At 35.2% G+C, this 27,488-nt stretch overlaps 1 protein-coding gene and 1 long non-coding RNA gene across 3 annotated transcripts; one reads left to right on the top strand and one right to left on the bottom strand.

Annotated features, from left to right (window-relative positions):
* Positions 12,876-24,569, bottom strand: LOC18785980 (probable disease resistance protein At4g27220). Of its 2 annotated transcripts, none has more exons than XM_007219011.2 (6): positions 24,449-24,569; positions 24,132-24,189; positions 15,915-18,816; positions 14,553-15,431; positions 13,563-14,148; positions 12,876-13,253 (listed from the first exon to the last, which is right to left on the bottom strand). In XM_007219011.2, exons 3-5 carry the CDS (start codon positions 18,741-18,743, stop codon positions 13,609-13,611), a joined length of 4,248 nt encoding a protein of 1,415 aa, XP_007219073.2. In that variant the 5' UTR covers positions 18,744-18,816; positions 24,132-24,189; positions 24,449-24,569; the 3' UTR covers positions 12,876-13,253; positions 13,563-13,608. The 2 variants fall into 2 exon arrangements, with proteins under 2 accessions (XP_007219073.2, XP_020414240.1); XM_020558651.1 differs by having other exon boundaries at positions 12,876-13,242.
* On the top strand, positions 20,360-21,819 carry LOC109947727. Its single transcript, XR_002270534.1, has 2 exons — positions 20,360-21,193; positions 21,354-21,819. It is a non-coding gene; the product is annotated as an uncharacterized LOC109947727 (long non-coding RNA).

Genomic DNA, 27,488 nt, shown 5'->3' with positions numbered 1-27,488 from the left:
GAATCTGAACATGGTCCTGTGCCGAATTCAACTTTTGGAGCTGAAAGCTTTCGTGACAAATTGATGAACAAGGTCAGGTTGGAGAAAAATGTGGGAATTGATATCAGTTCCCTTGATGCTGATTATGATGATTTAAATGATGAAGAAGATGTTCTAATTTCTCATGGAGAACGTGGGCCAAGTATTCAATTCTCTAATCGGGCTATGGATCGCTTTTGTAAGCCTTGGAGAAATGCTCTGATTATCAAATTGTTAGGTAAATCTCATACCTATAATTATATTCATGCTAGATTACAGCAGAAATGGAGTTTGAAAGGGGCATGGAAGTTGATTGATTTGGTTAATGATTACTATGTGGTGAAATTTGATCTTGAAGAGGATCTAAACTTTGTTCTGACTAGTGGTCCTTGGATCGTAGCGGGACAATATCTGGTAATGCAGAAATGGAGACCGGGTTTTTGCCCAGCCACTGCTCATATTACCCGTATGGCAGCCTGGCTCAGGGTTTCGGCTATTCAACTCGAGTGCTTTGACGTTTGGTCCTTGAAACGGATTGGTAATATGCTGGGCAAATTATTAAAAATTGATTCGCTGACCACGGCCCAGAATCGTGGTAAGTTTGCTAGGTTGTGTGTGGAGTTAGATTTAACTAAACCCTTGGAGGCTTTTGTACAAATCAATCAAAATTGGTACAACATTGAGTACGAAGGTTTGCCTGATATTTGTTACCATTGTGGAAGATATGGGTATAAACGAGAAAATTGTGAGTTGAGAGTTAAGGTGCCTGCAGATGTGAACACTGAGAGTACAATTGGTGATGATTCAGATAAAATGAAAACTAGTGCTGTTGGGGTTAGTGTGAATGATCCTTTGGCTGATTCTGGTTTAAGAGGTCCATGGATGAATGTTCAATCTCGCAGCGACCTAAGCTTGATTTTAAAGCCTCTAGTGGGAAGGGTTTTGGTGCAAAGGTTAAGGGCTCACGTTTTGATGCGCTTAGGAACCTTAGTGACAATTTTGGAGAGATGAGGCGGCTAGTGATGTGTTTGTTGAGCAAGACAAGTCCAATTTTAATAGCTCATTTCTTCCTGATGTGGAGCATGGCAAGAAAGTATGGACTAAAACCAAGAATGCTACGCCTGTGTTTAGAAGTGCTTTGAATGATATCTCCAATAAGCCTTTTGAGGGGAAAGCCCCTGGTGATATGAGTTTCAGGAAAGGTGATGGTCCTTCAAAAGTGTCTTCAGGAAAGGTAACTCGTATTGGTAAGATGGTTGTTCAGGGAAAGAAAGTTGATTGTTCTAGCCCTGTTAATGATCAAATCACTAGTTGGGTCACTGATCAAAAGAGTCACCATGAGAAAGGTGTCTACATCTTTGGTCATCAACCGCCTAATATAAGTGAGAAAGCTGCTAGTAGTGTGGGGAGCACTGATTCTGAGGGTGATAAGGATACGTTGAACTCTAATGTTTCTGATAGCTTGTGTCAAGCTGATAAAATGGATCTTTTGGAAGGTCAAGCTATTCTATGTGGTGAGAACTTGGCAGGCAATACCTTCAACGATGGTGGAGGTATGACTGTTGGTATTTAATAAAGGGTTTAGCCCTTGGGGTCCTCTTCCCTTTCTACTTACTTTTATGAATATTGTCTGCTGGAATGTTCGAGGTGCTGCTAGCACAAAATTCAAGACTAATATGATGGATTTGATCCATTCTCATCATATGGACATCTTGTTCATATGTGAGCCTCGTATAAGCGGTGGTAAAGCTACTTCTATTGCTCAATCCCTTGGTTTTTCTAATTTTGAAATTGTGGATGCTACTGGTTTTTCTGGTGGTCTTTGGTTGCTTTGGGATGCCACTAAAGTTCATGTTGATATTTTGGGGACTTCAAACCAATCTATTTCTGCTTCTGTGGCTTGGCCTAGCCAGTCTCCTTGGTTGTTTACAGCTGTGTATGCTAGCCCTTGTGGTATTAAAAGAGCAAAGCTATGGGAGTATCTAAGTTTTATCGCTGATTGTCAACATTTGCCTTGGTTAATTGCTGGTGATTTTAATGAAATGTTGAATGTGAATGATAAGCTAGGAGGAGTTCCTGCTTGTAGATTGAAAGGTTTTAGAAGCTGGTTTGATTGCAATACTATGGTTGATTTGGGTTTCTCGGGCCCTAAATTTACTTGGAATAATAAGAGAGTCTTTGAAAGGCTTGATCGAGCTATATGTAATTTGGAGTGGAGGGGGTTGTTTGCTGAGGCCACTGTGAGACACCTACCAAGAACCATGTCGGATCATAACCCTGTTAAGATCTGTCTTACTTCGTGTTTTTCAGCCTCCCCTGCCTTAAGGCCCTTTAGATTTGAAGCGATGTGGCTTCATCACGAAAAGTTTAATGATTTTATTTCTGAAGCTTGGGGTTCTGATGATGGTACAGCTATGGAGAAGACTTTTGCCTTAATTGAGCGTCTTAAACATTGGAATATCAATGTTTTTGGACAGCTGCGCCAAAGAAAAAGTTGGTTGTTGGCTCGAATTGCTGGTATCCAGAGAGCTTTATGCAAGGGGCCTAATAGGTTTCTTAGTAATTTAGAAACCTCTTTGATTGATGATTTTAATAATGTTCTTCAGCAAGAAGCTGTGTTTTGGCAACAAAAATCGAGAATTACTTGGCTACAAGATGGTGATAGAAACACCAAGTTCTTCCACACTACTACTATCATAAGAAGGAGAAGAAATAAGATTGAAAGGTTGAAGAATGCTAATGGTAGTTGGATTGAAGAGGCTAACAGTTTAAAAATCTTGGCTGTGGATCATTTTTCCAAGCTCTTTTCTACTACTTCTCTTGGTGACTATGTGATTGATCTCCCTAACCTTTTCCCCCCTGTTGATGTGGTTGATCTGCATGGTTTGGTTCAACCAATTAATATGACTGAGGTTAAGACTAGTCTTTTTAATATTGGTGGGCTTAAAGCCCCCGGTGTAGATGGGTTCCCTGCTTGCTTTTATCAGAGTCAGTGGAATCAATGTGCTGATGATATTTTTCAAATGGTGGTGAATGCTTTTAAGGAGTGTCGAATCCTAGAGAAGCTTAACTATACTCTAATCACCTTGGTCCCTAAAGTTGACAGCCCGCAGACTATGGTGCATTTTCGACCCATAAGCCTTTGCTCTACCCTTTATAAAGTTATTTCCAAAGTTTTGGTTGCTAGATTAAGACATATTCTGCCTCATATCATTAGCCCTAACCAGGTAAGTTTTGTGCCTGGTAGGCAAATCACAGACAACATCCTTATTGCTCAGGAGTTGATACATAAATTTAATCTGTCTAAGGGAAAGAAAGGCTTTATGGCCTGGAAAATTGATTTGTCTAAAGCTTACGACAGATTAAATTGGAAGTTTGTTGAGCATGTGTTGGTGGAGTTAGGGTTACCTGGTTCTATCACTAAATTGATTTTGAGTTGTATTTCTACTGTGAGGTATCAAATCTGCATGAATGGTGAGCTTACTGATCAGTTTCTTCCTAAGAATGGCATTAGACAAGGAGACCCTTTATCTCCTTATCTCTTTGTGATGTGTATTGAGAAACTTTCTCATCTTATTGGGGATTCTGTTAAGAAAGGAGTGTGGAAACCTGTTAAATCTTCTCAATCTGGCCCAGCTGTTTCTCACTTATTTTTTGTAGATGATCTGGTTCTCTTTGCTGAAGCTAATTCTACTCAAGCCAGGGTGCTAAAGAGTTGTCTGGAGAGGTTTTGCAATGCTTCTGGGCAAACAGTGAATTATGATAAATCTGTTGTTTTCTGCTCTCCTAATACTAGGAAGGAGACAGCTAAGGAGGTAAGTTTGATTTGTGGCTCCCCTCTTACTGAGGACCTTGGTAAGTATCTGGGCATGCCTATGTTGCATTCTAGAATTACTAAATTAACCTATGGCTGTTTAATTGATAAAGTGCATAAGCGGCTTGCTTCTTGGAAGTCAAAGTTTCTTTCTCTGGCTGGTAGAGCAACTCTTATACAAGCTGTCACTTCTGCTGTTCCAATCTATGCTATGCAGACCTCCAAGTTGCCTGTTAGTGTTGGGCAAGAGCTGGACAAATTAAATCGTAACTTCTTTTGGGGTGGCAGTGAGAAAAAGCTTAAGATCCACCTCTGTCAATGGGATTTAGCTTGTCGTCCTAAGCACAAGGGGGGTTTAGGTTTTAAAAAAACTACTGCCATGAATAAAGCCCTTTTGGCTAAAGTTGGGTGGAGATTACATAAAAACGACAAGGGCTTATAGGCTAAGATCTATAAGTCTAAATATCTTAAAGGGAAATCTGTCTTAGATTCTTCCTTGATGTTTCGACAGGATTGCTCTACCACTTGGAAGGGTGTTATGTATGGGGTGGAGTTGTTAAGGCAAGGTATAGGTTGGAGGGTTGGTAAGGGGGATACTACTAAATTTTGGAAAGACAGTTGGCTTATTGATGAGCCTTTGTTGAAGCATGATGGGGTCTTGCATATTGAGGATATAGATTGCTCTGTCTCCAATTTTTTTAAAGATGAGTGGTGGGATCTGGATAAATTACGAAGAGCTTTAACGGAAGATCTTGTTCAACATGTTGTTAATTATCCTGTGGGTTTTGCTAGTAATTTGCAGGATTGCCAGATTTGGAAAGGAACTGCCAATGGAGTCTTCTCTGTTAAAACCGCTTACAATATGTTCTTTAAGGGTCCCTCATGGCCTGATTATAGTTTCAGTTCTTTGTGGAAACTAAAGATACCTCCTAAATTAAAGATCTTTGCTTGGCTTACTGCGCAAGGTAAAATTCTATCTAATGAGCAAAGAGTTAGAAGACAGTTGACTCTTGATGCTTCTTGTGGTGTTTGTGAGTGGCCTATTGAAACTACATTACATATTCTTCGTGATTGCTATAAGGCTAGAGATATATGGAATACTGTTTTAATGCCTCGTCATCAGGGCCATTCTTTCAAATGGATTTTCTGCCTTGGTTTCAGACTAATCTTCTCTCCCAGGCAGTTTGGTGTAGTAATAGCCCCTGGAGTCTGGTGTTCATCTTTACTTGTTGGTATGTGTGGAAATGGAGAAATCACCAAGTTTTTCAAGGGGATGAAGATGTGTCTTCTGATCCTAAACAGCTTATTGTTCGTGCTGTCCATGAGTGGTTTAAGGCTTCTCATGTCTTGAGTAAGCATAATCATAAAGTCCAGGTTGATCTAAAGTGGGAACCTCCTATGTCTGGCCAGTTCAAGTTAAATGTTGATGGGTCTAGGAGGAATGGCTCTGGTCATATTGGTGCTGGAGGTGTTATTAGAAATTCCTCTGGAGATTGGATCAGTGGCTTTGCTGTGAACTTGGGGAAGGGGCAAATTCTTGAGGCAGAAATATGGGGATTATTTTTTGGGTTGAAGCTTGCTATGGACAAAGAGATTAATAACCTTTCTGTTGAAATGGATTCAGCACTTGCTGTCCAGTTGATCCAGAAGCAGGGCCTTATTGATGTTCATCCTCTTGCTGCCTTAGTTGCTAGTTGCTGGGAGCTGATGCATAAGATCAACTGCTGCAGTGTTTATCACGTTTACAGAGAGAAAAACAGTGTTGCTGATTGCTTGGCGACCTGGAGCTATAACTTAGACCTGGGTTTTTATATTTTTGTTGATGCTCCAGCTTGGATTGGGCCTAGTTTGATTGATGATTTGTTAGGAATTACTAGATCTAGGCTTGTTCCTACTGATTTGCTGGTGTAGGTTGTCTTCTGGGGTTTTTGCCCCCTTTTTTTCATCAAAAAAAAAAAAAAAGGAAACAATCAAAACCATAATTACAACAGGGCAAATGCCGAAGAACGTTCAGGTGTTCTAGAAACAAATTTTAGCAGAAAAAATAAAGTATAAAAATATAAGAAAAAGAATGTCTTTTTTTAAAAAGTAGAGAAATAAAGGAAAAGGAATGTGTTTCATTGTTACAATCATTGTAGATTTAGGTAAATTTTCAAAACACTACACATTCAACATATTAATATTGTGCTATGTTGCACCGATATAGATACGGTTATGACGATACGATACAATTTAATACCCTGATATAGTAAATCTTCAAAACTAGATATGGACACAACACTGATACGGCGATTAAAATAATATAAATAAATTACTTGATATTTTATCCATAATAAATTCAAAACATTAACAAAACACATAACTTAATTCAAATCTCCATAAAAAAGCACAAATTAAACAAAACACACAGCAGCTTATTAAAGAATATGTACAGCCATCCCCACCCTAATATTATATTACCCATATACCCATTATCTAATTAACAACATAGCAGCTTATGAAAAGAATAAGAAGGAAACCTTGACCTGTGTAAGAAAACCAACCAAATGAATCTGAGATGGCGATGACTTCTTCTTCTTTCTTTTTTTGGTTGCCATCTGAATCGCGCAAATGACCTAGCTTCTCAACAGAGGTAGGGTTTTTAAAATTTTAAGTTTTAAGTTTACATTTTAACCCTAAATATTCAATAACTTTCAAAATCACCCACAAATGTTCAAAATATTTTTGCATTTACCCCTTAACGTATTGCAACCATATCAAGAGCGTATAATAGTGACCGTATCAATGGAGTCTTGAAGCCGTATCGTAAAGTCAACATGCCAAAAAAGTCTACGATACGCCAAGTGGCATATCGGATATGCATTGCTGCCGTGTTGCATCGGTATTGTATCGGATATATATACATACCCCCAAAATACCCCCAAATTTTGGCATATCGGTGCAACAGGGGTTACCATAGAGTTCACAGAAAGTTAACTTCAAATTTTAATAGTTGTTAAATAAATTCAACCACAAACTAAGAGACCTTCACCAAGGCCATCAAAGCAATCTTAGCTTTCATAATCAATCTCATAAAAATATTCTGAAAACAAAAAGACTGATGTTAGATAAACGAAGAAGATGTTATATTCATTTGATTCGCCCAAAACTTGTAAAAACCGAAAAACCAAATCTCTACAGTGTTAGAGGAAGGAGAAACATAAAGGCTGGTGCATGTATTTGCTTCTCACAGGTAATCAGAAAAAACAAAAACAAAACAAAACCATAAATAAAAGGTCAGCAAGTCACAAACTGAAATTACCCAATTTGAACTATTTTGGTCCCTAAATTTTCAATTTTGTTAATTTTATCCTTGTAATTTCAATTTTTAGCAATCAAGGACGCATTTTAATTTTTATCAAATTCTTCCAAATTTCTTTATGTGCCCCTCACATTGAGGTTCACTTGAGCCATCTAACAATAAAACACAACCTTGAGCTCTTCCCATCACTTTAGCGCGATTTTGGGCCTTAGTGTCAAACAAATTTACTTCTCTAGGTTGAAATTTGGGCAAATTGGAAGGAATTTTGGAGGAATTTGGCTCGAGTTGACCAAAATACCCCTCTATGTGAGTGACACGTGATCATAACTTAACATAATTGAGAAGAATTATGATAGAAATTGAAATGTGCTATTGAATTGCTTTGACTTGAAAATTACAATGTTTAAATTGACAAAATTGAAAACTATAAGGATAAAATTGTAAAAATTGAAACTATAAGTACTCAAGTGGTAAAACCGGCAAACTACAAGGATTAGAAATGACTTTTTGCCGTTCTATTTTGAGGGTAAAAAAACAAAAATTATAATTTTCAACCAAACAACAATTTTACCCAAATAAACACTTTTTTCCTTTCCATAATTGTGATTTTAGATATTAAATAAAAATAAAGAGTAAATTTTGATACATTATTCCATGGTTATAATATGGCAGCAATTGTGATGGTTTGAAAAAATAAAAATAAAAACCAATTGTGATGGTGTAATTGCAACGGCTAAATGAGATGTGACTCAACCTGTGTCTTAAGCCCTTTTTCAATTTTTCGTGAAAAAGTCGCTAGAGTAAATTCATGTGACATTGGTTTGCTAATAGATTTGATTCCTTAGGGTTATGATTGGGGGAGTATTCGTGCTTATTTTTTGTACCCCATTAACAGGGGGTGTACCATAGCCGTGATTATCTTTTGTACCCCATTGAAATTAGTATTGGGTCCTTGTTTGGGTTTGAATATGGGATCAAGTGATTGATTGCCTTTGTGACTATTGTAATCAAGCCTTTCGACATATAGCAATGATATTTATATTGCTTGGCCAAAAAAAAAAAGAGATTGACTCAAGTCAATCGACAATATGTTATCTAGTAAATTTGCATATAATACTAATATTATAAATGTACTTACATATTTTTTTTTTTTATAAATACTTTAGTTTTTTGCTAACGGGTCCAGTTCAGTAGAAAAGGGTTTTGACTCGCAGACTAGTGGTTTCATATTCGAACCTTCATGACACTGTGGTAGTGTAATGTTTGTGTGTGTGGGGTGGGTACAGTCTGGTCCGATTTTTACCTCACACTGGAACCGGGACTATTTAACTAGTGTGGTTCAGTCTGATTTTGGTGAAAAAAATTTATGAAACCAGTCGGTCTGGTTTAAACCGATTTCGAAGCAGTTTCCAATTTTTCTAGTTTCATACCAGAATTTATTTTTTTCTACAAATTCCAACAAAATTGATATTTTTTGGGCTTACAAATTCCTAAATAATCCAATTTCATACAAAGAGAGATGATTAAGCCTAGAAAAGGTGCTTTGAATTTGGGCTTGGGGAAATATTAGTTATGGGATTAGAAATTTAGCATTGGACTTTAAAAAATTAAAAAAATAAATACGCAGCCTATTTGGTCCTGTCCGATCCGGTTTTGCAAGGTGTGAAACTGACATTGAAACTGGTTTGAACCAGTTCGATTCGGTTCGATGTCGATTTGTTGACTTTTTAGTCAACATGATTTTTTTTCTAGTTTTTTCCATCTAGTGCAGCTTGATGTTCCGGTTTTCCGATCTCGATGCCCACCCCTAAATGGCAATCACCTTTAACTCAAAGAGCTTTCAATGCACAAAGTACCTGGAATTCATTTTGAATCATAGGCCGTTGGATCGTGAGCAGCAACTGCTAGGCAACACTCACAGGTTAACCAGCAAGATGCTTTTGACTTTGCATTATGTCACCTCCTGTTCAATCTATTAATGTAGAAAACAAGTACTTGTTATGCCTATACAAGATGATTTCTTAATTCAAATTGAATGTTATATGAGTTTAGAAATTATAAACATAGTTTACTGCAAAAGTACACAAAAGTTTAACATGCACAGTTGTTTTAAAATCAAATATTCTTTGTAGTAGACCAGCTTCACAGTGGTTTCAAACTTTGTGGCGTCGGCCCAAAGCTTAGAAAATATGGACTCCCTAGCCACAACCATCTTACCCACATTGCAAAATTATTGGATGTTGGATTCACGTAGGCAATCAGGGGCAGCCCTGGGGTGGTGCAAGTGGCGCCACCGCACAGGGCCCCCGATTCTTAAGGGCCCCAAAAAAAAAAATTATTTATATTATATATATATATATTAATATTATATGAATCGTATATATAGTATAGCGTCTGGATATTTGCACAACAGCGTGTTCAGGAGGGTTGGATGGAGCGCATCTCTCTTTGGCAAAAGGGCCCGAGTTCAATGCTCCTTGATGTCGTTCGACTGCCTAGCCTTTTGTGATATTATTTTTGCATTCAAACTTTACATAATTATAAAATTTAAATAAAATAAAATAACATAAAGCCTTTAACAAACAGGCAACATGGAAGCTTAACTTAACCACACCAAAGGAGGAATATATATGATATATCCCCCTTCTTAAAAATAAAATAAAAAAGGTTTTCTCTTCCAAGAAAAGTACTTTCTTCATTCAAAACACCACGAAAAAAGCTTCATGGCTTCTTCTTTCTCTTAAACTCTGATTTTCTGTTTAGTAATAATCATTGTTCATCAATTTTTCTTTGGTTCTTTTTTCAATCCTTTAACAATTTTTGTTATTCTTTCAATTTCAGGAATTTGAACACCAAAAAGAGAAAACCTTAATTCTTGAATTCATAGACCACTCAAAATCGAATAGTCATATTCAAATCTCAATTCAAATTCAGGTATGTATCTAAATTTCAATCTATTCTATATATTACATGACTTATTTTATTAAATTATTATCATGTTGATGATTGGTTGTATGAGAATATAGTTTGTAGAAATATTTATCTATTTCTTGTTGGGGTTTTCTTCCAGGTTATAGGGTTTTGAAATTTTTCTTTGTAATCTAAACATGCCACATACTAGAAAATACGTTTCTGGATATACAAAACGGCTTAGAAAAAGAAAAATCGAGGAATTGACTCAATCTCAAAGAGGAGTTCTTGATAGATTCATTGTTAGAGAATCACATGCTACAATTGATGAAAATATTTAAATTTTTATGAATTTGATTTCTGATTGTCATTGCATATTTATTGATGGTGAATTTTAGTTATAAAAAAAAAATTGTTTATGACATTAAGTTATGGCAAATTTTTATAGTATTTTCGTATTAGATTATGCGAGGCCCCAATTTAAGTTTCGCATAGGGCCCTCAAAATCTCAGGTACGGCCTTGTAGGCAATCTTAAGACAACCTAATATAATATTCCTCTCTCCCCCTCCTTCTTCCTAAGGAATGACACACAATTATGATAATATGGGGAATCGAATCTGAAACCTCTAGTTTGCAAATCGATGCCTTTTTTCACTGAGCTAGACCCCAATGGCAGGAGATTTTAACTTTTAAAATATGTTAAGTGATTGAAAAAAAAGTAGAAAGAAAAGGTAAAATTCTACAGTAAATTAATGTCACGTAGGTTCACTAGTTCATTTTATATGCATAATGTCAGTATTGTTGTTTCATCAATATCGATGGATCTTTTCTAGAGGAATAGAACTTTATGAAACACATTTATGATAACCGTTGTAGAAAAATAAAGCTGTGAACTAAGAAAGAAGAAGACTGGAGAGAAAGAAAGAGAATCGGTTTTGTATTTACTTCTACTGGATTTCAATTATGAAAGCTATTACAATGCAGAACTGATTTATATCAGTTGTTTAGCTTTGTAACGGAAGCGTAACAAAGCCCTTAGCCAAGGTAGGAGTGAGACCGCCCTGGGCCGCGACCCATGAGATGGCCCAATTATTATTTTTTTAAATCTGATCATAGTTTTGTAAGCGTGGGCGTAGCTAACTTTAGTGTAACTTTCCTCCAGCAGTATTGGCGTGCGAGTGCAGGGTTATATTTTCTAGGGGTGGTTGCGGTTCGGTAACCGCGAATTTTTACTCAAACCGCAAACCGACCGACTATTTGCGGTTTGGTGATTTTTGAAACCGCAAACCGACCGCGTTTTGCGGTTTACCGCATTGCGGTAAACCGCAAAAATGCGGTCGGTTACCGCAAATTTGCGGTTTAAAACCGCAAATTCTCAAGCATTCACAAAAATATAAATTTACAACCTAAATAAATAAATACACAACCTCAATTTCTCAAGCATATATAAATTCACAATCGATTCCAATTCTCAAGCATTCACAACCTAAGAAAATTAAAGTTACAATTCCAAACATTCCAATTAAAGTTAAACTTCTCAAGCATTCCAATTCCAAATCCTTTAAATTTACAAACCAAAAGCAAAATGAATTAAAGTTACAACCAAAAAGAAAATTCCAATTCACAGTTAATTAAAGTTACAAACTAAAAGGAAAAATGCAATACACCAATGTTACAAACTCAAGTGTTAGTGGTGAGTGGATTTGAAGAACCCCTTTGTGTTGTTTGAGCACCAATGCTATCTACAAATAAAACAACATAGTTTAGTACATTTTATTATAAGAAGAAGCATAAATAACATTAGCATAAATAAACTAATTACTTACAAGTTGTCATATCTTCCATTTCCTTGTAGAATTCAACCTCATCATCTGTTGGTTCCTTGTAAAAGGAAAATTCGTCCGCTCTAAGCCAATCACTAGTACACACTAATGCCTCTACCATTTTAGGATGCAAAGAGCTTCTAAAAGGATCCACAATCCTCTTGCCTAGGCTAAAAGCATTTTCACTAGCAACCGTAGAACTTGGAATTGCAAAGATATCCTTGGGAACTTGTGAAAGAATAGGATATCTTGTTTGGTTCCCTTTCCACCAATTCAAGAGAAGAGAAGGGTTTACAATTTTACTTAATTATTCATAGAATATAGCCGTGCGGCTATACTTTGCGGTTTGCGGTAACCGCAAATTTTGAAAATCAAATACCGCAACCGCAACCGTAAATGCGGTTCGGTTCTTAATACCGCGATTGCGGTTCGGTTTACCGCGATTGCGGTTTTATTGCGGTAAAATATTGGTTGGTTTTTGCGGTTTTTCGGTTTAAAATGCCACCCCTAATATTTTCTTCAGTCTTTGATTTTTTTTTTTTTTTTGTCTGCAACCATTATTTTTTTGTCCTCAATTATTTCTTGTGTATAAAAACTAAATGATATTTTTGTTTGAAGTCCAAACTTTTTTTTTCATAGTTATAAAAGGTATATTTTTTTAAATATTCTATACACGCGTGAATAAAATCAAACGAATTTTCTCGTGTGAAGTATTATATACAAATGGTCTATTTTCAACATCTCCTTGGGACTAAAAATTCTCAAGGCTGGCCCCTGCACTTCTACTCCAAAAACGTGCTTACAAAAAAAATGAAGGATTAAAACATTTGTTTACAAAATATTAAGGTGGGGTAGCGTTGATTGTAATTAAGTTTAATTTTTAATTTTTAATTTATTTTTATCAATGAAAAACTTTATTAGATAAATTTCCACAACCGAACATAAATTGAAACCTTAAAGCAATCCAAAAGCCTAAATAAACCCTATTACATGAAAATGAAGGCCCAATTATTCAATCATGTATATTACACGGATCTTTCTATTAAGAACTTTGGTTTATAAATCCACTTGGTCCAAATCAAACAATAATATACAATGATTCAAATGCCAGCAGTTGAGCCAAATATCCAATAATTACACATGAAAGGAAGCTCCAAATATATCCATTTTAATCAATACAACTAAAGAGCAAATATAATAGCTAAATTATGTGATGTTTTGATGCAATGGCAGGATTTGAAGAACATTAACATGGAACATGCATAATCAGTGATGAAGACGACGGTGTCTGATAAAAACGAAATTGGTATATCATGGTATCTTGTAGATGTGCACCGCAACATATCATGTAGTCTTGTCCCTAGCTTCTTGGCTTCTGATGATATTCTTCTCAAAGATTATGCAAAATAAAGAATAAAAAATTATTATCTATGATTAAAATAGAAAATATGCATGTAATGGAAAAATATTAATGGTTAATAAGTATTACTTCAAAAAATGATATCATCCTTAGAAGAATTTTAACGAGCCATATATAGCTTAAACACGCGGAGATGGACTAATGACATAAGAAAGATAAGGCAAAGAAAAATTAAAAGCAACACCAATTCATAAAAATATATTAAGCTATATATATCTTCTACTAATTTTACAGTGACCGATCATGGTAAGTGCTTGGTTGAATTGAAAACATACCTTCTTTTCTTTCCATGTGGACGCTTCATATACACATGCCAGCTGCTTATACATTTATAGGCTCAGGAGCAAAGGCTTTTAATTTTGGACACTCATCAACTTCGACTTTCTCCAAAGCTGGCCACTTCAAAGTATAAACTTGAGAGCAGAAAGATTCAAGTTTGGGTAAATCCACAAGTTTGATATATTTCACGTTCGGAAATGTCAATTCATCCTCAACACTTTCTCCTTCTCCATCTGCCTCTCCAGCAATTTTCTCCATTGCACTACAATGGTAAACATTTATTGTCTTCAGGCAAGTAAGAAGTTTGGCTATGTGTGGTGAAAACAAGTATCTCAAATTGTGACAGCCCCGTACATCTAGTAATCTCAAGTTTCCAAAGCCTGAGCTAACTTGTAAACCCTTTTCCCATATGTGGCTCAGCATTGGTAAATGCGACAACTTCAACTCCCTCAGCTTATCAAATGCTTGAGTAGAAGGGGTTTCCTGAACCAAAAATATCACTTCCAATAAATCGCACTTGTGTACAAGGAGATCTTCTAGATTGTGGGTAGCACTTGAGGTTTGAAGATTTGTGGGCGTTACCTGGAAAAATGGTAGAAAAGTAATTGTATATTAATTTGTTAGTGTTTCAATCATAAACATATATGGGATATTATCACATTCTAGAAATCAAGAATGTTGTTTAAAAAAGAAAAATGGATTGTTTCTTGTTTAACTAAGCAAGTTTGGTAAGTATTCATATAAAAAGAAGTTACCAATATTGTTTATTGTTTAACTAATCAGTTTAATTATTGTATATTATCACATTCTATATTAATATTTAATGGTGATCAATTACCAAATGAAAATTAACAAGTGTTTACAATTGTCATGGCCCGTGTTTGGGCCAAGCCCATTTAACTTTGCTTTTAAAAAAAAAAAAAAAAATTTCAATGACATCTGTACTTAAGACTAATTATACTGCATAGTTTAGAATAATGACGCACCTCTCTATTTACAGGGCGGGGCAATATTTGAGTAAAGTTGCGAGTAGATGGACGACTTTGTAAGCAGACTAGTGGGGCACATCCAGATCTAGTTGATGATGATGATGATGATGCACCACCTGATTCTTCTCTACCTCTTACATGATCATCACTCAAATTCTCGGCAACTACTGCAGGCAGATTTTTGCTTACTGGTGCAAAACCCAATGTCTTTAATTTGGGACACTTTGACACCTTCATAGTTCTTGTGGAGGAGGACCACGCAAAAGAATAGGCATCAGGGCAAAATCTCTCGAGGCTTGACAACTTCTCTAGACAGAAGCTATTGAGTAGTTTGGGAAACAAATTCATCGCGCCACTGCCACCTGTCTCTTTCCCTTCTTCATTGATATTGTCCTTTGTGGAAGCTGCTGCCAGTACTATAGTTTCCATATCCGAACATGCTTCTATTCCAACTTCTTGGAGATTCACAAGGATCTTGTAAATTTCATAGGGGCATAGATATTTTAGACTGTAACAATATTTAATTATCAAAGATCTTATATTTTGAAAACCTTGGAATCTAGGTTGAACGTTCTTCCACAAATGCTCAACCTCTCTTAATTGCCACACTCGAAATGTCTGTAATTGAGAAAAAGCTGAGTCATGCCCTGCTAAATCAAATACCACATTGACTACCTCGCTTCTCAAAACCTCCAACACTAGTTGCTCTAGTTTTGGTAACCATGAAACGCAATTTGAAGGAAATAGTGCATTACAACTTGCTCCCACTTGTGCTTCTTCCGATTCAGATGAGGTCGACCCAGCAACTTGATCATGTTGTTGGTCATTCCTAGTCTCTTTCGTCTTGTTCACACTTTCATCATTAGGCTTTATAATCTGTACATTAATTAATTCTACATAAATAATGAACTTACACATGAGCCAAAAAGAAAGAAATACATAAGTAATGAACTTCCACCATTTGTCTTATTTGCAAATTGCCTTAATTATATTCCCACATCCTCTGTCATAAATTTTGAGAAATCCTTTTCCTACCCACTATTTCCCTCAATTACTATTTACCAGTAAACATTTTACCCACCACTCAAGATTACCAATAAAATCACAATATTTTAATTGTGCGGTAAAATGATATCCGATTCAAGTGACTTTTTTCAGAGATAATTTTTTTCTTGAATATCTATAAAATAGTTGCAAAAATTTGAAACGCATCTAAAATTTCCAACAGACCAAAAATGATTAAGGTCAACCCAAATCAACTTCGAGACCTAGAACGACAGTATCAAGCAAAACAAAAGCAGCATATTCCAAAGAGTAACAAGTATATACCATTCAAGCATTAAAGGTGTATAGACATACCTCATTGGTGGAGTCCTGTTGGTTTCCCATGTAGAAACGATGAAGAATTTGTAGAAAAGAAAGTTTCAAAATAGTTAATCCTGGGAATATGCGAGATGCATTATCATCTTCCATTCTCTCCTTTGATATGATCTCTTCCACTTCAGCACAGATTTTAACCGTTAAGCTTTGGAGTTGTACCAAGTTTTGTGCTACGGATAGTGAAAATACATATTTTAACTTATGACAACTGTCAATTGCAATGGACCTTAGGTTCATGAAGGAGTGCTTGTCTGGCAGTTTGCCACGACACATAACTTTTAGTTTGTGAACATTCTTGAAGGTAACCGACTCTAAGATGGGGAAGGCAGGTTGACGACGGCGAGGCCAATATATTCCATTCATAAGATACTCTATGTCAAAATCATTCATGATTAATAACACTTTCAAGTGTTGAAAGTCCCCTTGATCATCTAACTCCTCGATGACATACTTTAAATTGTATGTGTGGTGTAGGCTTAAGTTTTCAGATTGCTTCAAGAAGTATCTAACTGCTCCAATCTCCAAATGTTCCTTTACATCACCACGAAGCATCAAACTATTTTCGAACAGATAACCAGGCATTCGGTTCTTGAAACTCTTTTTTAGGTATGACCAACTAATATTGATTGACACATGAAATCTTATAGGCTGGCTTTTTAAAAAAAACTCAACATTCCTCAACATCTGAACATCATGGATTTTTATGGCTAAGACATTTAAATGATCATAAAGAGACATCACCTCATCAAGGCTTGCCATGTTGGTTTCATCCTTGCTTCCTGTTGCTGGCTCCCAATAGAGAAAGCTTTCTGCCATGTACAACTCTTCTAATCTCCTCAAGTTGGATAAGACACCATGAGGAATTTCTTCAAGTGCTTTACAGTCTGTTGCATCCAGCATCCTTAACTGATGAAGAAGTCCTATTTCTTTAGGCAACTTCTTGATTTGAGAGCGAGCAAAGCTGAGGATCTCCAAATTCTCCAATTCTCCAATAACATGGGATATGTCTCCCAATTCGCAATCCTCTAGACACAAGGTATGAAGGTACTTGGGTTCTCCAAGCGGTAGTGATCTTTTCGAGGCCAAGTAACCTGACATATCCATTCCCAAGACAGCTAAAACCTTAAGTTCTCTCAACCTTTTAAAGTGGTTGGAATATTCAAAACTACAGGAGGAATTTTTCAATTGTAGAAGCTCAAGTTTTGGGCACTCCAAACCATCAGAAATATCTTCATCTAACGTAACATCGAGGAACGAAATTGCATTGCAATGTTCTTGGTTTGTAACTTTTTGTACTCCTGGCCATCCTCTACCTCCACCTTCAGCATCAAATGATCTTACCATAAATCTGTGAGGATCTTTTGAGGCAATTGATATAGCAACATCACGAACTATGTCGTGCATTTTGATACATTCTTCCTTTTCACTATCCAGCAACAAATACCTTCTTTTTAGTTGTCCAATGAAATAATGCACTTTGTTTCTTACATCTTCGATTGTGTTGGTGTTTCTGAAAGTTGCTCGACCCGACCCATACCTCACCAAATACTCAATTGGAACATCATAATCTTCAGGAAATAAGCAACAAAGTAAAAAGCATGACTTGACTTCATCACTCTCCAATTTATCATAACTCAATTTTATGCAAGAATAAACCTTGGGTTCCATTCCAGGGATATTTACTGAGGTAGAGTTTTTTAGTTCTTCCAAGGCAGTAGTCCATTCATGCTTGCCGTTACTTGATAGAAGAGCTTTCCCAACAGTTATGATAGCAATGGGTAAACCTTTGCATTCATCAACAATCAACTTTGCAGCATGAGACAAATCAGGATTATTGTCCAAGGATTCACCTACAGTCGCCCTGAAAAGCTCCCATGCTTCTTCTTTATTTAAGGCTTGGACTCTAAAAATGTCATCTTTACACCCCATTATTTTACAAACTTCTTCATTTTGAGATGTCAACAAAATTTTGCACCTTTCATAAACACCAAAAGGGATTCCTACATCCTCTAATTTAAGCTCTGACCATACATCATCTAATATAATTAAGATTCTATTACTGTACTTGATTGTCTCATGTAGCCTTTGTGCTCTTATAGATTCACTTTCCTTGACGAATTCCATATCCAGTGAGTCTGCAATTTCAGTTTGAATTCTCGTAATGTTTACAGTTGCAGATATAGTTGCCAACACAACCTTATCAAACAGCCTATTCGTTCCTTCTAATCTGTTGATGATTTCTCTGATTTCTCTCACCATTGTGGTTTTACCCACACCTCCCATCCCGCATACCCCAATTATTCTTGACTTTTCATTCCTCAAAGCTATAAGCACATCATTCATGACTGCTTTTCTGGATTCAAAACTCTTAAAACCATCTCCAGAGATTATTGACCCTAGCTTTTCCAAAGGTGCAGGATTGGCAACATTATTACTCAGTCCTCCATCTAGTTTGAGATCAAGTATAAACACTGCCTGAGCAATCTTCTTCGCTTTCCTACTCAGAGAATACCGCAATTTCAAACTTGGGCACAATCCATACAAACACCGCCTTTGCATGTTGACTCTAGTTTCAAGTTCTTGTGCTTCACGAAATGTTTTGCTTACATCCTCCAGCCAGCTCTGAACTTGATCTTTGATGGTTGCACCATTCCTTTTTGCAGCATCCACAGATCTTTGCACATCATTTTTCTTGTCGTCAAGCTTTTTAAGAGCATCTTTTAGACTTTCTATGTTGGAATCATAGTAAATTAGATAGTTGAGTTGTCTCCCAATTAGTGGCACTGGTTCTTCAACAATTTCTTCCATTTTTTGTTGCCTTTGATATAAAGCCGTTAGAGACCAACAAAATCTCAAACAAAAAATGCAACCGGTTCAACACCTACAATTTTAATTATGAAAAAGTCAAAGGTAAACCAATCAAAAACCCAACCAAACAAATCTCATAGCAATTGTAACTCATAATCTATAAACACTCTTCCTCCTTCCTCACCAAAAAATTTCTCAAGACACCCAACCATTACAGCTCCTGCTATGGAGATATCAGTCATCCTCTCATATTAGAGAGGGAGTGGGACACTAATATGTGCACAGAGAGAGAGAGAGAGAGAGAGAGAGAGAGAAGACATGTCACCGGTAAGTATGAGGGGGTGGCATGGTATGGGGTGGTTACTAGGTGGGGGATGCGGAGGGGTCAGGTAAGACTCAAGTTTTGGGAGTTTTTAATTTTAATTTTTAAGCTTTAACCTTTTTGTTTATTTTAAAATTGATTTTAAGGTATTTTGTTGATATTTATGTAGAAAGGTTAGAACAGACATTTCATTTGTTAAAATCCAGTCAACTACCAGTTTATGTCAAAGTTAACTAACACAAGGGGTGTGATCGTAATATATAAAACATGTGAGATCTGACTGTAATTATACCAAACGTCGGGGAGTCTAAGTGCAATTCTCCCCTTGTTAAAATGACCCAAGCTTATGATTTGGTGTGCCGAGCTAACAAATCTCATTAGGAGCTCACATCTTTTTATAAGATACCTTGCGTTTGTTTCATTAAAGTTTGGTCCTAAATGTTTATAATCTTATAATTAAATGGAAAGATGTTCCAATTATTATATTGGTGTACTTTAAAATGTTCATTGATTTTCTTTCCTCACATGAACGACCAATCTTTTAGGGATATGCATTCTTAGGGCATGTTATACTATATTAACTCGGGCTAAATTTGAGCTTAAACTAGCTTAAAAAATGAGTTCAGCCTAGCTCAAAGGGCCACCTATAATATTGTTCCACTATATGTTGTGTGGGAAATATCCCATAAAACCTAATAATTTTATGTAATCTTTTATGGATATTACCTATATATATTTACTTAGTAATTAAATTAAATTAATGGCAAGGTCATTATGGCTAGAAATATTCCTATCAACAATTATATGCTTAAACAATAGGCCAATGAATATGAAATAGAGAGAAAGTAAAAGTTAAGTAGATTTATGAGACCTTGCTCTTTTATCTTCATAGTCAATATAGTTCATAGCCATAGGATTGTTAATTGAGTAATGATAATCCATAAAACAAAAACTGGGGCATCTTATGTTTGGTTAATTAGGAGGATGATTGTTCTTTAGTCATTTACGTAGAGACACTAGGAAAAGTACGCATAGAGGGTGAATTTACTATACGTGATCAATCAATAGTTCTTCTGCTGAAGCTTTACTTATATTTCAAACAAGAATATTAGTCGAAATAATACTGACCTAGTCCTTAAATCTTAGGGACCCTATTATCGGGTTCGCGATTAATCCATACAGGTATGTGAGTGTACAACAAGGCACATGCGAAGCAACCTAAAGCCCCTAAGAGACAGCTCACCCCTTCCCCCAATCTAACTTCCAACCGCGGCCCCTCACCCTATATCTCACTGTAGTCGTCACCCCCATATCCCATCTCACATAGGGTTAGAATTTTAGATCTATAGATCGCCAAACCCACCAAACCAAACCATTTGGTTCATGACTTTTCACTTAATTTTTTGTTTCGGCCAACAAATTGAACTCTATCAGTTGTGAAGAATATTTCAAATTATGCTCCAAAAGGGACTCAAACCCTTAACCTGCTTGTTGGAGAGGAGGGCTTCTACCACTTGTTTGGGACTTCTTCTCTAGGAAGCACTTTTGATCATAAGAGTTTCTTACAAAAGCGCTTTCATTATAAAGATGTTGAAATTTTCATAAGAAATGCAAAAATCTTCTTGGGAAATTACTTGGGAGTGCTTCCTGAAGAAATACATAGTAGATGCTTCTCTAGAAAGCGCTTTCACGACCTAAAAGCACTTCTAACATTTTCTACCAAACGTGGTCATATAAAGTGCTTTTAGTCCTCCAAAATCATTCCCAAACAGTCCCACCACTTTATTCCCTCCGTATTTTCTTCTCCTTCTCCTTTTGTATCTTATCTTCTTCTCCACCTCATTTTCTCTCTCCTATATTCTTCTTCCCCATTTCTCCTCTCTTCGCAGCTGCGGCCGCACTCCTCTTCAATTCGAGGCCATCCTTCTTGTCCTCTCTTCGCAGCCATCGCACACCATCTCTTCTTCATTTGATGCAGCTGACGCACATATCTGCTCTCTCTCTCTCTCTCTCTCTCTCTCTCTCTTGGATGCTACCGCACAGACAGTGGTTGACTTCGAACGACAGTCGGCAAACCGATTGTAGAATTTGGACCACCATCGGTTCAGTGGTTGGTTTGTGCCCCTAGGTTCGGTTACCGAACCGAGCATCCTAGTTCCAACATGATGAGCACAAAATTAATATAAGTTTTATCCTTAAATTTATATTTATTACTGTTTTATTTTATTTTATTTTAATCTTTTAGATTATTTGTATTGATTGTTTACAGTCTTGGTTTTTGTGTTTAGTGTGCGGTTCTTTTTAGATATTGAGAGTCTACCACCAATAGCAAATGAGGAGGAATAAAGAATGTGTTGCAAGAAGAAGATAGAAGATAAGGTGGATATTGACTACGTCCAAAGCCCGAAGACAAAGAAAAAGGATGGAGAGCAACCCGTGTGATGCATCCAAATCCAAACCCAAAGTGGAAGAAAATTGAAATTGGACAACAAACAGGAGAGCAGAAACAGGATAGAAAATGTAGAAGAATTGGAGAGAATCTTGAGGAGCCGAGAGGCAAGGAACGAAGGGGTTTATGATACACTTTTTCTCCTTTTTCTCTCTACTTTAATTTTTCTTTACTTTAGTTTTTATCTCTTATTATGTAGTTTATTTTTTTATTTATTCTAGTTAAATTATGTTAATGGTGAAATACCATTATAAAATTAATTTCCTGTTTTTATCTTTTAATTTATAAATTATATTCTTTGATGTTAATAATGTTGGCTTCACGTGATTAATAGATTTGCTTTATTTTCACCACTTCTATCATGTATTTGTGGTAGTTAAAATTGGGTTGATTTATTAATATGTCTTTGGTTTTATATTTACTATACAAATTTCTTTGATCTCTTGTCATTCAAAAAACCTTTTTCACCTAGGGTATGCTTAGGAAACTTTGATCCTTTGTAGTTAAATACCTTTATTTACATGTGATGCTTAGAAGTTCTACCAAAAAAGGAAAGGGAATTTACAAAAGATTTATTAAATTGCATGCTTAATTGATATATCATGAGAAAGTAGTAGATTGATTTCTAGATCGCTACTCCATGGAAATTGGAAATTGATAGGTAAATAATTAGAATTTTATGGAATAGTGGTGTGGATTCTAATGCCTTAGAATTTCTGTATATTTTTTTATATTTTTTTTTATGAAAAAAAAAACCAACAAATCAACCTCGGAAGGTACTAGGTGAGTAATTGAATTAATTTAAGAGATATTTAGTCATACACCCAATCTTAGCATAAAAAATATAAATAAACCCTTCACCATTTAATTTCTATAAACAAAAAAAACCCCAAAAAATAACAGCTTGCTCTCTTTAATAAAATTTTGATTATTAAATTACTTTGATGCCCTATTGAGTGTTTTGGGGTTTTTTAGGAGCTTTTGGGGTTTGGCTTGTTTTAAAAATAGATGACAGTTTTGTAATTTATAAAAAGTTAAAAGCCTCTTTGTTATGTTGTAAATGGGCTTTGGGTGTGTTTCTAAAGTCCATTTTTATATATAGTATTTTTATAATTTGGGCCCTATAGTGGGTATAATAGTGAATCTCCCTTAATTTATTTGGGTTAGTTCTCTATTTTTTTCATGCAATCCTTGTGGGTACGATCTCATTCTTACACATCTATATTACATTTGATTTGTGCACTTGTGAGTATTTATAAAATTAAAACGACACCTCTTTTTGTGACAAATACTACCCCACTCATATTCCAGTCAAGTCCATCGTTTTAAAACCACCGATATCCGATTTCAAATCCAATTACTCCCTCATAGTTCCATTTGGTTCACTGGAAAGCAGGCAAATCTGATCACAAAGTTCAAATCGACAACAAGCTCATGACCAGTGCTTTGTCCTTGAAGACGTTGCTCACTTGACTAATTTTCGCTCTAATTTACCGGTAATTCAATAAGAGAGATAATGATAGTTTTTAGTGTTTCGTTTTAGTTTTATTTTATTTTTATTTTTTTGGTGCTTCTTTCTCTTTTACCAATTAACATCACGACACATGCATTGCACTTAAGTTACCAAACTTCTTATTTGGGACCTCCCGACTAGGATCATATTGGAACATGGACTTTCATTATATATGATCTCATATTCACAATTTGACCCCAAAAAAATTTCATTTTTAAGTTCCAAATAAAACTGAAATAAGTTATCAAACAACTTTTAAACAATTTTCAATTTCATTTTTAAAACTAAAATTGGTTACCAAACAAGTTTTGTAGTTTTAGTTTTTAAAAATTGAAAAGTGAAAAGTAATAAAAACAAAAAACTGAAATCATTATCAAGCAGACCATAAGTGTTTGTTAGTTTTTTAATATTTTGTTTTTCGTTTAAGAATCTTTTCTTAATCTTAAATTGAATTTCACATGTTTTATTAATATTTTATTCTACTTCATTTAATTTTAAAAAAAAATGGTCCCTATTTGTGCCACATTGACATTTAAGTGGACCCTATGTGTAACCATATCAAAAAATGGCATAACTTGTTGAAATTGAAAAAACGCGGATATATACTAACATAAAATCAACACATTTTTTTGGGTGAAGTATTCAAAATTCTAGAAAAACACCGTTTCTTTTTTATCACTATTTCTTGTTCTAGCTATTTAGAAGGTATTGAACCTACACGTATCCTAATTCTTTGTCATTACCTTGCATTCTCTCACCCCTTGAGCTAACTTCAATACTTTCCTAACTTAAGAAAGCAATCTAATATAAATTGGGTGTAGTAACATAAAATGAAATCTTTATATATATAAAGGAAGAGACCACAGAAACATTATTAAAAACCCTTCAAATACTCTTGGTTAAGTAATTTTGCTAAACAACTACATTCTTTGGTTTTTCATTTGTTTTCTTGTTTTTAATACATAAACTAATGTATGTTTACTCTAAAAGATTCCATCACAGTAAAAAAACAATGAAGAAGAAGAAACTTAAATTAATGAAGGTGTGAGTGTGTGCCAAGAGGTAGTCGATAAAGAAAATTAAAATTTTCTAAGGAAAACCAACCTCGAGTTAGCAGCAATTTACAGCACTATCCGCAATCTGAATGCTCATTATTGCAAGACTGCAGACATAAAGCCAGAAATATAAAGATGAAACAAAGATATATATTTGTGCTGTGAAATGATAAATAATACAGAAATAGGACAAAATAAAGCTAAGTAGGTTTAGAAGAAGAAAAGCAAGGAAACTTATAGACATGGAACCAAAGAAAGTAAACAGGCTCTTAATCCCCAAAAATACATAAGTTTTCCAGTAAAGTGTCAAGCGAACCACTTGTGTTGTGCTAAAGTGTGAAGGCAAACAACTATTTCAAGACTTACCTAGCTCTCCAATGCAATGTTTTAGCAAACACTGGTGAACTGTTGCGAGAAGCTTGAATGATATAATTAATTATAACCACAAAAGGGACAATATATGAACTGAGAACTCAGAGGAAGTGAATGAGTATGTCACATTCGCTATGTAGAAGAGGTTAAGGATGAGTTTGTGTTAGCTATATATAAAAAGAGACAAGGAGAAGATGTATAACGAGCATTACTTCAAGAGAAGGTGATGCCATGTTTACAAAGATGGTTTTAGAATATTTAAAAGCAAACCTAGGTAGCACGTAACAACACACATCTCTCTCTCTACCAACCCAATTTCAAGGAATCTTTTTACCAAAAAAAAAAAAATTCAAGGATTTCTTTTTGCATTTTGAAGATCCAATACTCGGAACTACTCTAATGTACGATAATATGGATTGAATTTGGGCTGCCACACCGTATTGGTCAATATTTCCTAATGCACATTAACACATGTGAAGGAATTTTCAAATAATTAACATGGATTTTAAGGATATGAGTTACCAAATTTATTAATAAATTACCACTCAATAATAAAGAATGATAAGCGAGAGTATATACCTCCTTAACCTTAACTAACGAGGAAGGCTGGTATAAATACTAGCCCTCTATAACAAGGAAAATAAAAGTGAGGGGATACTTGACGTATTCTCCTTATTGATAATACTAACCCAACTCAAGTATGTCAAATATTTCTTCAAGCAAAGGCGATCCTACTACACTTTTCTAAAAGATGGTTTTAGAATATTTAAAAGCTAAACCTAAATATTTCCCTGAACATCCAGCTCAAGCATATATGCATGCCATGCCCAAGTTTTTGTAGCACATTTTCTTGATTTATCAACTTTAAAGAAAATATATATATATATATATGACTTGTTTAATTAAATTGACAGTTGATTATTCTTGGTTAGGAGGTTCATGGGACTTGTCCTCTGAATTTGTTGGACTCTCAGGCAAACCTTTGGATGCATCATCTTTTTCCAGGAGGTGACTCAAATTTTGTTTTATCTCATAATTTTCAACCTGTAACTTTTGACTTATTTGCCTAAGTTCTAAAATTTCCTTCTTGACTATCTTTACTTCTGATTGCAAATCTTGTAGCGTAACTTCCTTCTTTTTATTAAATTTTTCTAAAGTTGTGTTCAAACTTATCTTTTGAGAGGTAGACTGTCTTGGTTCTTTTTGACTGATGACCTTTCTTAACTTTTTCAGATATTCGGATTTTAACTCAAAATTTTTTACTTTGCTAATTAAATCAATTAATAACTCTTCTTGTTCTTCTTGTTTAGTGAGGACATTAACTGACTAAGACTTACAACAATTGTCTTGGCAACCAAATTGTATTTTGGGAGAGCTGGATTGAGAATCTGAGTAATCAAATTCAGGAGTCTCAGTATTACTGTCGATGGTATCATGTTCACTAGACTCGGAACTTCTAAGCTCAAGGACTTTAATTAGTTTGTCTTTTTCTTCGTCTGTGATTTTCAATGGTTTGATTGTGTCTTTTATTTTGCAATTATTAGCGTAGTGACCAAACTTTTCACATTTATAACATTTTACTTTTCTTAAAGCGACTATTCTTATCTTTTCCGTGACTCTTTTTCCAATTTTTCTTAGGGGAAAATTTCTTTTTACTATAAAATTCATTATTGTCATTATTATGTTGGAATGACTGTTTTTGACAAGAATAATGGCGACTCTTACTAAACTGTTGTTTGTGATGACTAGACTTATCCTTTCTAGACGGGGGAGCTGATATTAGCCCGTATTGTTCACAAAAATTTCCTAACTCATAATTAGCAGAATTTCTTTCTGACTGGATTTGTTTACCGATTTTCATATCAACACACATTCTCATACCAACTTGATTAATTGTGCTAATGATATTACCATGTGTTAAACTATCCCAATCGATATGACCTTGTTCATTACTAAGTGTCGTGCGAATCTTATGGGCAAATAAATTAGGAAGACCATTAACAAATTTTTCTTTCCAAAATGACTGATTACTATCATCTCTCAACATAACTCGGGAAATAAACACATCTTTATACCATCTAAAATCAGACAATTTAGGGCATCATAGGTTACTAAGTTGATCGTGTATTCTAGTAGTAGTATTAGTAGGTGTTCCAATGAAATGTTCAACTATTGTATATAATAAAGTGTTGACTCCATCTTCTATGCCTTGACCTATTTGTTCATCAAAAATAGGGAGACCATCTTCATTGAGTTTGACTGCATGAATTATTTGTTGTTTAGACTCATTAGTTAAATGTTTATCCCACCAGGAACGAAGAGTTCCAGTGAAACCAGTTTCTAATAAAGGCACAATTTTAGATTGCCTGAAACTGTGATTGGTGATATAACTATTGGCAACCATGGACATATGTTGAAGTTTATTTAAGATTTCTTGCTCAGAGAGACCATCAATGTTCCATTCGTATAATTTATCAAAGGAAACTGAAAATTGATTTGTGAATTTCTTTCTTCATATTGAATATCCAGATGTGTTGGCCTTGGATACCAATTTTTTGTGAGACTAGTGGGGCTGACTCTGTTTGTTAATCGCTTTACTTTTGGATTATTTTCTAACTCAAGACTTCTAAATGCATTTTCAATTTTTGAAATATTACTAATTTCTGTTTCCATGCTGGAGGCTGACTCAGATTCAGAGGATTTATCTGAAGTAAGGGGTAACTGGAAGAATCCTAGAACTCTAATACTAGTTTCAATCTTTTCCTTGTCTTTTCTTTTGACTGGTGTTAATTCTTCTAACATTTTTTCAATTTTTGTCATTGTTTCTTTTGTTTTGAAAGTTGGACTTGACTTTAAACCTTGGAATGTAACTAAAGGTTTCTCATTTTTAGTTTTGACTTCATTGGGGAGTAACGTATAGATTTTTGTTTCTATCTTATCTAATTGTTTCCCTACGACAACTAGACTTTGGTTGGTATAATTTTTTTCCTCGACTAACATCTTATTTTCCAGATCAGGGACTTTGAAAGGGTTG

Source organism: Prunus persica, chromosome G2 (assembly GCF_000346465.2).
Source record: "Prunus persica cultivar Lovell chromosome G2, Prunus_persica_NCBIv2, whole genome shotgun sequence".
In the NCBI taxonomy this organism is placed as follows: Eukaryota; Viridiplantae; Streptophyta; class Magnoliopsida; order Rosales; family Rosaceae; genus Prunus; species Prunus persica.
Note: the sequence above shows the minus strand (reverse complement) of the source record. Positions and strands in the feature narration are given on the sequence as shown.